The 15,582-nt window shown below is 34.3% G+C and overlaps 2 protein-coding genes across 3 annotated transcripts; one reads left to right on the top strand and one right to left on the bottom strand.

The window, feature by feature from the left end:
- Nucleotides 1–463: 463 nt before the first annotated feature.
- On the bottom strand, nt 464–8,075 carry LOC140983296 (uncharacterized). Of its 2 annotated transcripts, none has more exons than XM_073450280.1 (20): nt 7,924–8,075; nt 7,526–7,594; nt 5,267–5,365; nt 5,082–5,138; nt 4,923–4,993; nt 4,719–4,818; nt 4,442–4,512; nt 4,265–4,365; nt 4,065–4,168; nt 3,923–3,976; nt 3,706–3,761; nt 3,539–3,577; nt 3,291–3,435; nt 2,919–3,100; nt 2,762–2,829; nt 2,571–2,643; nt 2,427–2,488; nt 1,421–2,351; nt 1,048–1,338; nt 464–954 (listed from the first exon to the last, which is right to left on the bottom strand). In XM_073450280.1, exons 2-20 carry the CDS (start codon nt 7,580–7,582, stop codon nt 687–689), a joined length of 2,829 nt encoding a protein of 942 aa, XP_073306381.1. In that variant the 5' UTR covers nt 7,583–7,594; nt 7,924–8,075; the 3' UTR covers nt 464–686. The 2 variants fall into 2 exon arrangements, with proteins under 2 accessions (XP_073306381.1, XP_073306383.1); XM_073450282.1 differs by having other exon boundaries at nt 7,526–7,817; nt 7,924–8,035.
- A 4,994-nt stretch (nt 8,076–13,069) lies between these two features.
- On the top strand, nt 13,070–15,403 carry LOC140982412 (small ribosomal subunit protein uS7). Its single transcript, XM_073448906.1, has 4 exons — nt 13,070–13,298; nt 14,164–14,435; nt 14,771–14,974; nt 15,128–15,403. The coding sequence occupies exons 1-4, from the start codon at nt 13,206–13,208 to the stop codon at nt 15,180–15,182; spliced, it is 624 nt and encodes a 207-aa protein (XP_073305007.1). The 5' UTR covers nt 13,070–13,205; the 3' UTR covers nt 15,183–15,403.
- Nucleotides 15,404–15,582: the final 179 nt, after the last annotated feature.

The following is a 15,582-nucleotide window of genomic DNA, read 5'->3' on the forward strand; positions in this document are numbered from 1 at the left end:
CCAAGCAACAGAGTGAAACTATTGACCAATCAAAAATTTCTCCAATGACGTTTGCCAAATCAGAAAACCTCACAATCGAAAAAAGAAAAATCCAATAATGTAATGAATTTGTAGTAACAAAAGAAATTCTCAACTATTTTAGATTTTAATTATTCATAGTTTATGGCTTTTAAAATGTTCCGAGAAATTTTAAGTCATTAACGAATAATTTGTGAAAATTCCTAAATGCCTTAAACGAAAATTTAACACTCCCCAGGACAAAGTTCTAAAGTAACGATTTAATATAATGTGAACAATAAAATATGATACAATTTAGCCAAGAACGAAAAAAAGTCACCAACATGTTTTAAAAAAAAAAATGAGTCGTTCTACACAAATTTACATGCTTTCTAAAAGAATTTAAATGATACCCAAAAACCAACAATTGGGAACAAGGAGCGATGAAATCTATATTATATTAATGAAAAATTAATGCCTCGGAGTTTCGGAAATTACGTGTATTGAATCGATTGCATTCGCACAATATTACAATGTGTTGTCGCCCAGTTAATTCAGAACAAGTATACATAATTTATGGACATGCACAAGTATTTTGAATTAATGGTTTCCGGATTCCTCTCAGTGGGTTCGTGAGGTGTTGGGGTTAGGCTCGTATTCGAATGGAAGTCAAGGAAGAACAAAAATCATCATATTATTGACTTCCTAACAAGAAATTCATGGAATAACTGTATATAACTCTTAGGAAGCTCTTGTTTTGGCAACTTCAAGAGACGTGCCACCTTCTCAAATCCTGCATGCTGCTGCACCAAAGAGTTTGCTGATCTCACTCCTTGTTTCCATGGCTTTGTGTTCGATAAGGCCCATTGAATCGACCATACAGCAAGCGGTCGCATGTAGGAGAGCGATCTAAACTCGCCATCTGAAGTCCATGCTTCCGGGGTTTGGAAAGATGATCTGTGTTTTGACATCGGAATCCATTTGACAAATATGCATAAATTCATATTCTAGAGATGTATCAAAGGAATAACTAAAAACAAAACAACTTACCCGAGGCCCTGTTCAGACCAGGCAGCTTCATGTATACCAAATGCCGTCTTGAATGCCATATCTATTTTATCCTCTTGTATCATGGTGGCAGCAAGAGAATAGGTAACTCCGGCCCACACTTCTCTCGACTGCATGGCCGACATGTCCACTTTTCCATTCGCTTGCATCCCATTCATTGCACCCCTCTTCCCTCCCTCAAATTTCAGTACGTTGAAATTATATATTTTTTCGAGCGCACTTTCTATTTTCTTTTCATCGGCAATCGGTGAAAGACCACAAGCTCGAGCATACCTGTCGTTAAGCTTATTTTCGCTTCACAGAGAGAAATATGCTTACAAGTTATTACTTAGTATGGTAAATTCAGGATACGTACCATTGACCCGCCAATTGATCTGCTTGAATTGAGGTGCTGGTTTTAGAAGAACTGCTGTCATAGTTGAAATAAGAGCCGTTCCACAGGGTTTTATCATATGCAGACTTTGCCTTTTCAAATTTAAACCATAAGTAATCAGCAGATGAATTATCACCAAGTTCACGTGCCATTGCTGAGGCAGCTTGAAGGGCTGCCACCCATAATCCACCACAATACGCGCTAACGCCTGTAACAGTCCATACATCATATGTCTGATCTGGAAATCCTTCATTCTCTATCATACCATCGCCATCTTTATCGAATTGATCCATGTAAGCTATTGCCATGAACACTGCAGGCCAAACAGCCCGCGCAAACTTTATATCGCCGGTGGCAACCATATCTCTGTATACTTGAAGGACAAATTTTGAGTTCAAATCTTTCCACCTGTCCGTGTTGTAAAAGTTGTAAGAGTTTACTTCAAACCATGGGTCATTGATCCCAATATCGTGAGGAACAGCACCAAGAGCTTTTCGTGGAACAAATGTACCGTCGCTCATTACTTGCATTTTACGTGAATCATGCATCATCACTGCCATTGCAAAATCTCTTTGAATATTCAACTCCAGCTCTGGAAATAGCATTACTAGCGCAAAAGATGAATAAAAGTGGACATCATAGGTATTCCACATGTGATATTCCATTCCTTCTAGATATAAAAGCTGGCCAACATTCTCATCACCATTCTGAAGTAAAAATGGTCCGAAAGCTGAATTTGAATTCATTGGAGAGTGCATTCTCTCTGAAACAGTTAGCATCCTTTCGAGTACTTCTGCAGAGGCGTCGTTCTGATGGGCATAATCAAGAGTTGTATCAGAGACTGATTTGTTCCCATGAAGGGAAAATCTCTGCTCTCCAATAGTTGCAATATTTTGTGTTGGCAGGGATCCATCTGTGAGCAATAAAAGGTGATTATGGATTTGATGAAAACAAACATCAGTGAAAGAGATCCTGGTTTTTAGTTAACCTGTCCAGATCGTTCCTCCAGCATTAAGGTAATAGAGCTCATTGAAAAGTAGTGAAGGGTACCTAAAAAAATTCAATTCAGTTCAGAATAAACGAGAACAACCAAGCATATTTGCACCAGACAATGAATTTGTTTCGCTGTTACCATTCTGGAAGTCTTTTGTCTTCAAGGATTGCCCTTTGCCATTCTTCAATCTTGAGCTCCCATTTTGTATGTTCTGGTTTCATAACAACCCCACACAAGCAGTTAAAGAGATGTTTAAAACAAGTATTTGATAACAGATTTTCTCTTCCAAAAAGTCAAAAGCTTTACTATAACTATTTTATAAATGCTACCTAATATGGCATCACGTGCAATACTTGCTGCAGCATTCCCTTGGGTACCATAAAATTTTGTATAACGCCTGCCAGGTGATGTGCACGTTATACATAGTCATTATCTATGTGTTGGTTAGAAGACCTGAGAATATACAGTCTAAAGTTCTTTACAAACCTGTGGTACGTTTTCCCACTGTAAAATCTTAGTTCGGGACTGTCCCATGCTAGTGAAAAAGTCACAGTGCGAGTGGATCCAGAAGGAATGGTAACAGAAGCGGCTATAGCAGCTCCTATAGATGACCCTGGCTCTGAAGGTAGAGGCTTCTCATCATATTTAAGGGCATCGAATGACCTATGCTGCAAGTGAAGAATAAGCTTTTTATGAAAAAGATAAATGATCATTATAACTATTGTGGCAATGAGAAACTTTTTTCATGAATATATACTGGCAGCATAAGTGATAATTTAAGGATGCAGGAGCATTTTTGATACCTGATACAACATAATCAACCAAATTGATCGTGGGATAAAATGATAACCAACTCACCTCTTTAATTTCATTCCACATATCTTTTGCATTTATTATTTTGGAATTTCCAGATATCAAAAAGCAAGGACATTCTGATACATGAACCTCATCCGTCTCTTGAGCAGCTATGGCATAAGTCATAGAAGGGTGGCCATTTGTAGCACTACACATTTGCATATAAGTTTGGAGTATAGTTATCAATGGATTATATATGAAGCATTGCAACAGAAAGATCAACGATGATGATAGATTTTCGCAAGGCTTACCTGTGATGCAGAAGCACACTGTGTACACCACCTTTCGTCCTACAAGAAATTGTGAAAGTTGAGTTCAGATTGGATCAATAACTATGTGCTTTATCGGAAAATGTTGATAATTTAATGAAATCAACAAGTGCTGTAGAAAATGAGAAAAGAAATTCATGAATCCATACAATGTCTTTTTGTTATGATGATTGCCAGTAGATCCTGAAGTTCCACCACAAGAGTTCTGTACAGCGGGTAGTAAGTGCTAAGTGAAGTTTCATAAGCAATTTATGTTGAAGATGGTAATTTTCCAGCGTGGCAACTATCTCGTAAACTTTGTAAATACTAATGCTAACCAAAGATCCACAATATCTGAGATTATATAAAGTGTAGATTAAAACATACCTCCCACGTGAAAAGCACCGTCGCATCAGCAGCAGTCCTCCCTGAGTTGGTGAGCTGTGAAACGTTGAGGACAGATGAGGGTCAAGAATTGTGCCAAAGAATTCCTTCTACAGTGAAAAGAATGTGCTACTAGGACACCTACCGTAAATGTGAAAACAGCTACAGGGAAGCTGCTCTCTTTGTAATTATGTGGAATAAATGGAGAAATTTGACGACATAAAATGCTGATTTCTGGATCAGGTAAACCTGTAGAAAGCCGTTGGTCCAATGAAAGGAGAACTTACATCAAAACTATTGATCTTCGAGAACAACCAAACAAATGTGATTATGAATACAATATACCGGCATATTCCGTCCAAGCTCTTGGATATAAACCGTGGTATGTGCATTTCTCACCATCGAGGTTCCAATCCCATGAACCAATGCCTGTTCCTGTTTTGTTTCTGCATGTTCGGTTGATATTAGTCCAAATTTCTAGTTGATGTTGAATATTCCCTGGTTGCATAATTTGTGGCTTACTCGATGGTTTTTGAACTTCTGGGGCACAAAACTGTGGAAGATGTGCGTCCATTGGGACGTGAAACAAAAACCTGCGAACATGAAAGTTGTAACTAAACATATTTTGGAATCCCTCTGAAACAGACGACATGATACATAATCCTCCAAAGACTTCAAAGGGCAATGTTTAAACTTTTGTTATTTCCAATTTCCATTGCATGTTGCTGTTTGGATGCTCGAGTAAAAGTCTGTACGACGGCAGGACTGAATATTTCAGACATCCCATTAAAATACTTACTGAGAACTGGCTCGCGAGAACAGGGGTATCTTCGCATGTTCTAGGGAAGACTTGAAAGCGCTGGAACTCCCCTCTGAAACTTCTTCCAATGCTTCCACAACTGAAAATGAACGAATAATAAAATGCAACCATGATAGAGCCTGAATCATTTGGAATACAAAATAGTTCGTGTAAACTGACAAATTATGAATGAACTCTCATTACCCAACACCACCCAAGGGAACGCCATGGTAACTAGTGTTGAGTCGCTTATGATTGGGATCCGAAATCGTTGGCTGCAAGGGAAGAACACAGTTGAAGTGATGGATCAATCCATCGGTACAGTACAGCGACAAGATCAGAAAATGGGATAAAAGAAATTACAGCTCCCTTGTCGGCTTCTTCCTTTATATGCCGAAGCAACCGCATGCCCAATGGAAGCTTGATTTCATCACAGCAACGAAAACAATTATAAATTAGAACACAAGATACGGCTGAACGACGAAAAATTAAGCAATCTCACTATCTCAATAACTTCAGAAACTCTGCAAGCTAAGAATATTCGTTACCAGATGCAAAATTTCTCCAATTTTGAAAGAGAACTCGGGAGCGAGAGTGGCATTGCAACTAAGTTTGCGCTTCCAGCTCAATGGTGGGAGCGGAACAACCTAAAATTCAAATACGAAGAGAAACATATAATAATCTTGTGCAGTTTTTTTGTTAAACATATTTTTTATCTGGGAGACTACTCGTATCTATATTTATAATAAAAAATAATATTATTAACATAAAAAATAATTTTTTTATGAATTATCCAAATAAGATAATCGATCCACGAAATTAATTCGTGAGACCGTTTCACAAAAGTTTTTTTTAATAATATAAATGATGGAAGTGGAACAACCTAAAATTATTGAATCAAAATTATCTTAATTTTTTCAGAGTAATTCTCTATTATTATCTACTGTTTTGGATTTATAAAGTAGACGATAAATTATTTTTAATTTTAGATTAATTTACGTGCATGGATTGATATTTCTTTGGGTTCAAAATATTTGGGAAGTTGGTGAAAAATCCCAATCAAAATATTTTATTGGATTCACTCCATACCCACAAAATTGTGGTACTATGTCATACAAAATGTGGTACACTTCATGTGGAAATGTGGTACTAAAAAAGTACCCAGAGACTGAACACAAAAAAAATCGACGGCTCAAGACTGAAAATCAATTTCCCGTTGATAAAATATATTATGGGCACGTGTGGGTATGACGTTATATAGTTTCTAAAATATTTTGATATTATTATTTTATATATACTGTAAAAATAAATACTTAATACAAAAACCACTTTTAATTATAAATCAAAAGAATTGGTTACATGTCGATTCGATCTATATTTGAAATATAAATTAATATTTGTTATGAGACGGATCGAGTAAAAAGTTTGTCGCACAAAATTAATCCATTAGACCATCTCATAAAAAAAAAATTTGAAAACAAAAATTACGATAAAAACAATGAACTTTAAATAATCTTTATTTTATGGGCGCTCTCCACTCTCGTAGGTCAACTAACGCGTCCTCATGTACATAATTTAATTATGTTATTACTAGTCGATATATAATTCTAAATTAACAGCTAAATATATCTAAGTCAAATTACAAAGAGTAATTATTATCGGGTACATGATTCAAAATACATATTTAAGACAAACATATTGTTCAAAAGGTGTATTTAAATTTAAAACTCAAATATTTGATAATTATTTTTTTAAAATATATTTGATTTGAATAGTTTAATTTTGATATGTTGTTCACTAACCGTGTCCACCTATTTACTAACCGTGTCCACCTATTTTTTTTATACATGAGGTGACATTCACCTAGTGTAGCGCTGCAAACGAATCGAGACAGTTCACAAATTTTTCGAGCCGATATAATAAATATTCGATTCGTATTTGAATTTATCGAACTTTAGTCGAACCTGAACATTTTTGAACTTTTTCGAGCCGAACTTAAGTCGAAATTATTTTGTTCGATAATCATCTAACCTTAATATTTTATTGATATAATATAATTAGAAGATTTGGAATCAAACTCGAACTCGATCTTCTTTTCAAACCGAACTCGAGCAAAAAAATTAAAAAAATTCGATATTCGAACTGAGCTCGAACTCAAATATACTTATTTCAAGTCGAATTCGAAATTTAAATTTTTACTAATATTCGGTTTGATTATGTTCGTTTACATCCTTAATCTAATTAGTGTAAAATTTTAATATGTTTCATCAAAATTGTTACAGTAGTTATCTAAGATTCTTTGTAATTGCATGCTTTCACCATAATTTCTGTTCATTAGTTATTTAACTAAATTACTAAAATAAAAAAAATACGATTACCTCATAATTACGTGGAAATTTTATTTAAAAAAATCGAGTCACTACTCTCATTTTATTTTAAATGATTAATTAATATTATAACCAATATATAATGCAGTAGCATTTGACTTGGAATAACAAAACATGGATTACCAATAATATCATATTCAGAATATATCCGGAAATTCCTCATAATTTATAATTAATTTGATGAGAATAATTTTCAAAAAATTTAATTAAATTTCCAAATAACTAATTTACATATGGAATTAAAAAAAGACGTGGCTGGGGATCGGAGACAGTTTGAGGGAGGGTAGGTTGCAGAAGATTTTTACTGATGGATTAATTAACCAAAAATTAATTAATTAATTAATTTGCAGTCGACGATCGATGTCCAGCACTAGCTCCGGCTTCGATACGAATGAAAGTAAGATTTCATAGATTCGTTACCTTTTTCGTTGAAGAATCTGGATGAAATCCCTTCTCTGCAGCAGCACCATTCTCCATCCTGCTGGGAATCTAATTACCACGCACAAAGTTGCTTTCAATCACCACCCATTAAAAGATCGATTTTCGACAGATTCTCAAAGAGCCCACGCACAGTTAACGATCACTTATCCAAATTCAACCATAAATTATTTGAAATGCATCCCCTCGTTCTCAACGCGCGATAGCAACTAATTTAATGAACTGAGCTCAATATTCTGATATTTGCAGTCCTTTTGTCTTCTTAAAGCAGCAGCTTGTACAGTAATTATTGTATCGAATATTAAAAATGCTAAATATAAAACTTGTATATATTGCAACAAAAGTAAGCTCCATTAACGAATGAGCAAATCAACACAAACCTGAGGAATTGATTAATGGATATGGATCTGTGGGGTTGCGTTGCAGATTACCAGATGTGATCAGTTGTGGCAGATTCGTTCACTAATAAATTAGAAAGAGGAAACTGAAGTCAATCAGGCATGTATAAATAATTATTCAGTTGGTGGAATAGTAAAACCACGAGTGCGTTCGAGACGGGAGTCCTTTGTTGAAACAAATTTGATATTAGAGCTACTTTGGATTTTTTTTAATAATGTTTTATTTTTGGGCCTGGATTGCGTAAATTCTCGAGTTAACATAACAATTTGCAGATCATGTTAGCCACCGATTCAGGTACAAGATACTATCATTAGTGTCTGGACAATTAGACATCCAACTCGTAATCGCAACGACCCAATTGCAAGAACGGAGCTCTACCAACTAAGCTATATCCCCCGAGCCAAGTGGAGCATACATGAAGTAGTCGAAATTCCTATCTTATAGAGACATCTCTAGATACTCATTCTACGAGAGCTATTGCATAGGTCTGCTGGACAAGGATGTTAGAGCTTCCATTATCTCATGATAAAGGCATTCTACCTTGTGGATAGGTACGGCTCATAGGTACAGGGATATGCGTCGAGGATCTCGTTTTTCGGATGAACTTCAATTAAAAAGAATTTTTTTGTAAATTTCATTGGACCAAAAAATATTGGTAGAAGAAAACGAACTCATGATTATTAACCGAGGGCTCGTATACTTCATCGAACATTCCCTTGAATTCATTAGTTTGGAATTTATTTTTTTTATCGACTATATATCTTGATATAGGATTATTTTCTTAACTTCATATCACTTGAAAAAACGTATGATAATGGGTTCTACGAATTCAATTGAAATATCCATAGAAAACGTCATGTTAAAAATACTTTTAAATTGTTTTTAAAAAATTACATTTTAATTTTATTTTAAGCAATTTTACTATCATGGTATTTTTTTAGGTGGTATTATCCATAGTTAATTTTCTCTCATTTTAAAAATAATACATGCGTACGATGCAAGTTTTTGTCTTTTGTGTGGTCAACCTCATCATAGTAAGCTCATGAAATTTTCATAAAAATATCGCTAATTTTTATTATATTTGTTTAATTGGAAACCATATTAAAATAATTTACACATAAAAAAATATTTAGCGTTTCATAGGAACAATAAAACCATATGGATATATAATTTAATTACTGAAAATTAAGTCGAAAGACAACAATAACTGAAAACGTCGACCGAAATTTTTAATAAAATGCTGGGCACGGGTTACCCATGTCAAAGTTTAGAACATCGATGTTAACAACGACTTTGAATTTTGACGATGACGATATTAGCATCGGTGAAATAATATATCACTTATTTCATTCGATATTAATAATAACTTAGAATTTTGAGGATACAATCGATAAAATATGTAGTATATCTTGGTTTAAAGGTAATGATTTTTAATGATTTCTTGGTTTAAAGGTAATGGTGAGTCTTCAAGATTCATTTTTTTAAAACATTGGAAACTTGCTGCTGCTATGTTTTGATGTATTCTGGATAAATTTAAAGTCAACGCAATAACCTGCAAATCACGTTGACAAAAAAAATCACATCAAACAAACTTTGTGTGACAAACTCTCAAACTAGAAAACTAGAAAAACAGAGGCAGGAGGAATGCTCTAAAATTCATTTGATATTGGATCCTGTTAAGATTGGAATTTGGACCTAACTCAACCCCAAAAGCTAGCTCAAAGGGGGAGGATTGTCCGTCCAAGTTCATATATGCAACATCCAGGCATTTTACCCAACCGATGTGGGACAACTAACGCACCCTCCTCACGCCCAGGAATGAACATCTGGAGCGTGGAGTTTACAAATGACCCAATTATGGACAGAACGGGTGGCCTAACTATAGGAGGTCCAACACATAACGGTGGAACCTGAGCTCTGATACCATGTTAAGATTGGAACTTGGACCTAACTCAACCCCAAAAGCTAGCTCAGTGGGGGAGGATTGTCCAAGTCCATATATGCAACATCCAGGCATTTTACCCAACCAATGTGGGACAACTAACAGATCCAAACGCCACTTGTTTGAATAACGTATATAATTTAGTTAAGAAATCATCCACCTCAATTCTATATTAAAAAAATTGTATTATATCTTTTAATTAACTCTATTCCAAATTGTTGGGCTTGGCTATGAGAGAGCCGGTCAGAAAACGTCGCAGCATTCAAAGCTTTGAACTTTATTATTTTAATATTATTATTTTATCAATCAAACCAAGACAATAATGGCAGAAAAATCGAGTGTTTATCGTTTTATCAAAATCTATAGTTGATGATAATAGTGTAATTTTAATATTTTAAACCGCACAATAACTCAAGCACCACAGTTCGATCGTTCTATCAAATATGGACGATCATTGCATCCAACAAAAAAATATTATATTATTTTTAGGCAAAAACTTGTGTGAGACGGTCTCACGGATCGTATTTTATGAGACAGATCTTTTATTTGGGTCATCCATGAAAAAGTATTACTTTTTATGTTAAGAGTATTACTTTTTATTGTGAATATCGATAGGGTTGACCCGTCTCACAGATAAATATTCATGAAACCGTCTCACATGAAACTTACTCTTATTTTTAAGACATGTCACGGTCTAGATAACTTCCTATGCTTGTACTTCAACAATAAGGCGCAATAAAATAACTTTGTCACGAACAGATATTTTTTTGAATATTTATTATATATATGTGAATAATAAAGATCGAAATTAAATTTATAGTAGTCATGAATTGTTTTACACATTTTGTGTGCAAAAAATAGTCGATACTTGATGTTGATGTGTGGTGGAAAATATATGTATTTCTTTATTAAAGTATTAGTATCTTCTCTTTTTATGTGTTGTATTAAAAATTATTATTATTTTTATGTGAAAAAGTTTGAATTCTTTTAATATATAAAATGAAGTCCATGTACACAAAGATGAAGAATTCAAAACGACGACCATCAAACAAGTAGCTTCTCTTCAAGGACAAAATCAGCGTTAAAATCACAACAAAAACACAAAAAAAAAAAAAAAAAATCATAAAAAAAAAAAAAAAAAAAAAAAAAAAAAAAAAAAAAAAATCATAAAAAATGTGAAAATTGTGGTTTCCTATGAACAGTTTGATCCTGAATGAATATTAAAATAAATTTTAATTTTTTATTAAAAAATAAAAAGAAAATTAGAAGTTCAAAAAAGGGAATTGTGAGCACTTGTACGGTCGTGCTGTTATAACAATAATTTTCAATTACATTATATAAGTAAAATGTTTAATTGTTGGACATCAATTTTCACAATTGAGCTCCACTAAAAACATGAACCCCACATGGTATCTCATTTAAAATCTGTAACATTCCATATCAATTCTTTATCAACGGGTTAGTGTGAGCATATCCATGTGGATATGCATTGTTTCGAATATGAATCCTTTTTCGAGAAAAATCCTGGCTTTCGTGTTTTCGTGGGTCTCCGTAATCTTTTCGTCCACCAGTGCGGTATTTACTCACTACTTGATCAACTTACGCCACTTTTCTGTATTTTTTCTGTATTTCTTCAGTTATTTGAACATTTTTATTCTAAGTGTATATTTATTAATCTTTACTGCATTACGAAAAAAACAAAATCTTTACTGCATTACGAGCACGACAGTAATTCAGTGTTGCTGGTCTCAGCGGTATGATCGCATAATTAAGCTCCTGGAATTGCATAAATTGGAGCGTTGTGGAAGCAATGTAAAATGTGTGACATTTCTGGGTAAAAAATACCGATCATGAGACTTGAATGTTTGTTTTGTGTGGGATTGATTTGTGCTGTAAATGTTAATGTTAATGTTTTTTGTTCTTTTTCTACTGCCTAACTTCGCAACTAATAGTTTGATGTGAAACTTGTGTGTTAAATTCTTTTTCACCTGGTTGTCATGTAAGATTAGATTTGTTGAAGTTGATTTCTTATTTCTAACAACTACTATACCCAACTCTTTCCAGGTTTAAATGTTACTCTTTTGAACAAATTGTTGATTTATAGCTTATTTTTGCTATTGATTGACGGCTGCAACCTGAAACATTTTCTATATCGTTTGTGCGATGAGTACTTATTTTATTCATAAACTGCTGGCTAAAATTTGATGTTAAATCATTGTGATGCAGCATGGGAGGCTCTGTTGCTGTTCATGTTAACGCAAAAAGGCACTTCCCAGCTTGGCTGGGTTAGTTATTGTCGATGTTGTTTTGGTAGGCATACAAAATGAAACAATTTTTGAGCTGTTTAACTTTTCAAGTTATAATTCCTTTTTAATGGAATCTGAACTTCAATTAAATATTAATAATCGAATTTCGATCAAAGCTTACTTATGGTTATAAGAGAATGTAAATATTAATCATCGAATTTCGTATTTTTAAGAGAAAGTGGAAATATTTAATTTTTGTTTCATAATGTTTTTAATCCTTACCAATAGTACAGGGCCAAATGTGTTTTACCCCCTAATTGATGGATATTAAAACATGAAAGCTGTCAATGATTGACCCACATTGTAGCCTGATCCAGATCAAGGGGATTTTGATACATTTAATCCTGGTCGTTGGGCCTGTCAAAGCTAAACCAGCCCACGTTGGGACACAAACCAAAATCTTGGTATTACCGTATTATTATTAGATAAATTCTTTTTTAAATACATAATATAAAATATATATTAAAAAAAAAACAAAATGGCATAACATACTTACAAAATTGGAATTTTAAAGGTTGTACTCTGGAGATAACTTTGAAATCTATGGATTATGATTATAGTTTTATTGTTAACAAGAAAACAATAGATCAAATATTAAATGCATATCTTATTTGTTTACGCATAAGTTTCATAAAGTAGAATCGATTTCAAATTATATAATATTATTTATTTAATTATAAGAAACTTGTAAAGGTTAAGTTAGAGATTTTAAGATCAAAGTGAAAATTTTAATGTTTTATTAATTATATTATAAATTCATTCAGACAATTAAATATTGAGCAGTGCCACATAAATACATAAAAATCATACTAATCCTAATAATTAAATAAATCTTAAGCAAGGCATTCAAGTAAATTTACCAACGACAAGGGTATTTTTGACCATACGGCACGAAAAACCTCATTTCATTCAGTCCTAGGGTTTCGGTGCCTCTATTATTTATTATCTCCTGCTTCCTCTCCGCCGCAGCTTCCTTCGCACAGCACAGACGAACACCGCTAATCGAAGAGGCAATATGGCGACAGCAGTAGAGGCAAGTAATCTACTTGATGATAAGGTTCATAGCTCTGTGATGCTCTTCAATCGCTGGGCCTACGACGAAGTTCAGGTATGTTTTCACTTCAACGATTTTTTAGAATTTTTTACCATGGATTGTGATGAAATTTCGATCCATCAATATTAATTTTTGAATTATTTAAATCCTATGAATTTTTTTAAAGGTTTTAGCATGTCTGATATTATTTTTCTGCTCTCATGAATTTTGATCGTCAATATCAGTTTACTTTTTTGGTCCCGGATTGATTCAAATTTTAGGGGATGTCGTTGCATCTCATTTATGTGTATAAATTGAGAAATTTTTCGAGTATACCCCTTGTAAAGAAAATCGGAACAAGGATACACGACATGTGAAGCTTTCATAAATGTTGAAAAAGCCATCATTATTGAACCAGTTAAGGTCTTTTGATTAGTGATGTCTTTCTTACATTATTATGTGTAACCTCTTTCTCATGGTTATGTATTCTTCTTATCTGCCTTAGGAAAAAAAATTGGTATCATGTCAAACTTAACTGCATTATAGGCACTATGAATAGAGACTCAACATTCCTTTGTTTTGGTCCAGAGGTGACTACCATGGGTCCTGTATTTTCGAGAATCCATTTGTCCATTATTATTTATTAGTATGTGAACCGCTGTATCTGGTGTACAGCATCGACCTCTGGAGGAAGTGGATTGGATAAAAAGAAAAAGCCAGTTGGACACAGAAAAGATGTTACTTGGCAAAAAGAATCGGAGTGACTTTGATAACCTGACACTATATGGAATGATTGCAATGTCCATATGTCAACGTCTTATCATGTGACAAAATCAAATTTTAAGGCTGGATATGGCATCTCTTCTGCACACAGGGTTCTAGTAAATTCAGTTGCAAGCAGTTCTGGTCTTTGATTTCTTGAATTTCCTCTTCTGTATAGGTCAATGATATATCTGTTGAGGATTACATTACTGCAACTGCTTCAAAGCACCCTGTGTACATGCCCCACACTGCTGGGAGGTACCAAGCAAAGAGATTCAGGAAGGCCCAGTGTCCAATTGTGGAAAGGTTGACCAACTCACTCATGATGCACGGACGCAACAATGGGAAGAAGCTGATGGCTGTGCGCATCATCAAGCATACCATGGAAATCATTCACTTGCTGACAGATCAGAACCCAATCCAAGTTATAGTGGATGCTGTGATCAACAGGTATGAAGTTTGTTGGCTGACAAAAATTTAGTTTGAAGTTTTTACCTATAACTTTATGGCCATATAGTAATTGCTGTCTCCACCTAAGAATGGCATGTAGTATACACCACAGTTCTTGGTTAGCAATCTTCAATTCATAGCATCTGTTTTATTCTGAATTTCATGTGATAAACATTAGGAGGTTTGACTGTAAATTAATCATGTTTGCATGGCATGCTGTCTTACACATAAAAATGGCATCAGGCGGAGTTGCACAATTACTCCAGCCCTTTCTATTTCAAAATATTTTGTTTGTGGCATTTTATATTTACATTATATTTTGTGTTTTGGATCAGTGGACCTAGGGAAGATGCGACCAGGATTGGTTCTGCTGGTGTTGTGAGACGTCAAGCTGTTGACATTTCACCTCTGCGACGAGTTAACCAAGCAATATATCTTCTTACAACTGGCGCCAGGGAGAGTGCTTTCAGGAACATTAAAACCATAGCTGAATGCCTTGCCGATGAACTCATTAATGCTGCAAAAGGGTCCTCCAACAGGTAACTGCTGCACCCCTTTTGATACTACTAGCATTTCATTATTCAAATGATTATAAATTATTTGATATTTGTAATCTCAAATGTCTTAATTATACATATCTTCTATGTATGTTACTTCCGCTTATTGTTCTTTCATTTTCATGTAATGTGCAGCTACGCTATCAAGAAGAAAGATGAGATTGAAAGGGTTGCCAAGGCCAATCGTTGAGAGCAATGCTTATGTGGGTCTAAAGAGACAATTTTGTTTTCAATTGTGCTTTAGAAAGAATCGTTGTACTTCGGTGTGGATGATATGATTTCATCTATCATGCGTCATCGACTTATTTCTACCTTCCCCTATATTCTTCATGGCTAGTTGCGTTGCCCAGACTGCAAGTTTTTCGAGTAAACTGCTTGATTTGTCATGCTGTAGTGGATTTCTTTTATTCATCTTTGTCAATTGGTTTTTATTCCATAGTTGCAACCGAGTTTTACAGTTTTCATCCGTATTCAGCAATCTGTTTTTGAAATATCCTTGTATAATCAACCAAGACAACCTTATAAACAACAGTTCGTTTGTCAAACGTTGTACACGATGTGTGGGTGGATTAGTCGTTAAACGAAAGAGT

Source organism: Primulina huaijiensis, chromosome 8 (assembly GCF_012295235.1).
Source record: "Primulina huaijiensis isolate GDHJ02 chromosome 8, ASM1229523v2, whole genome shotgun sequence".
NCBI classification, from domain to species: domain Eukaryota; kingdom Viridiplantae; phylum Streptophyta; class Magnoliopsida; order Lamiales; family Gesneriaceae; genus Primulina; species Primulina huaijiensis.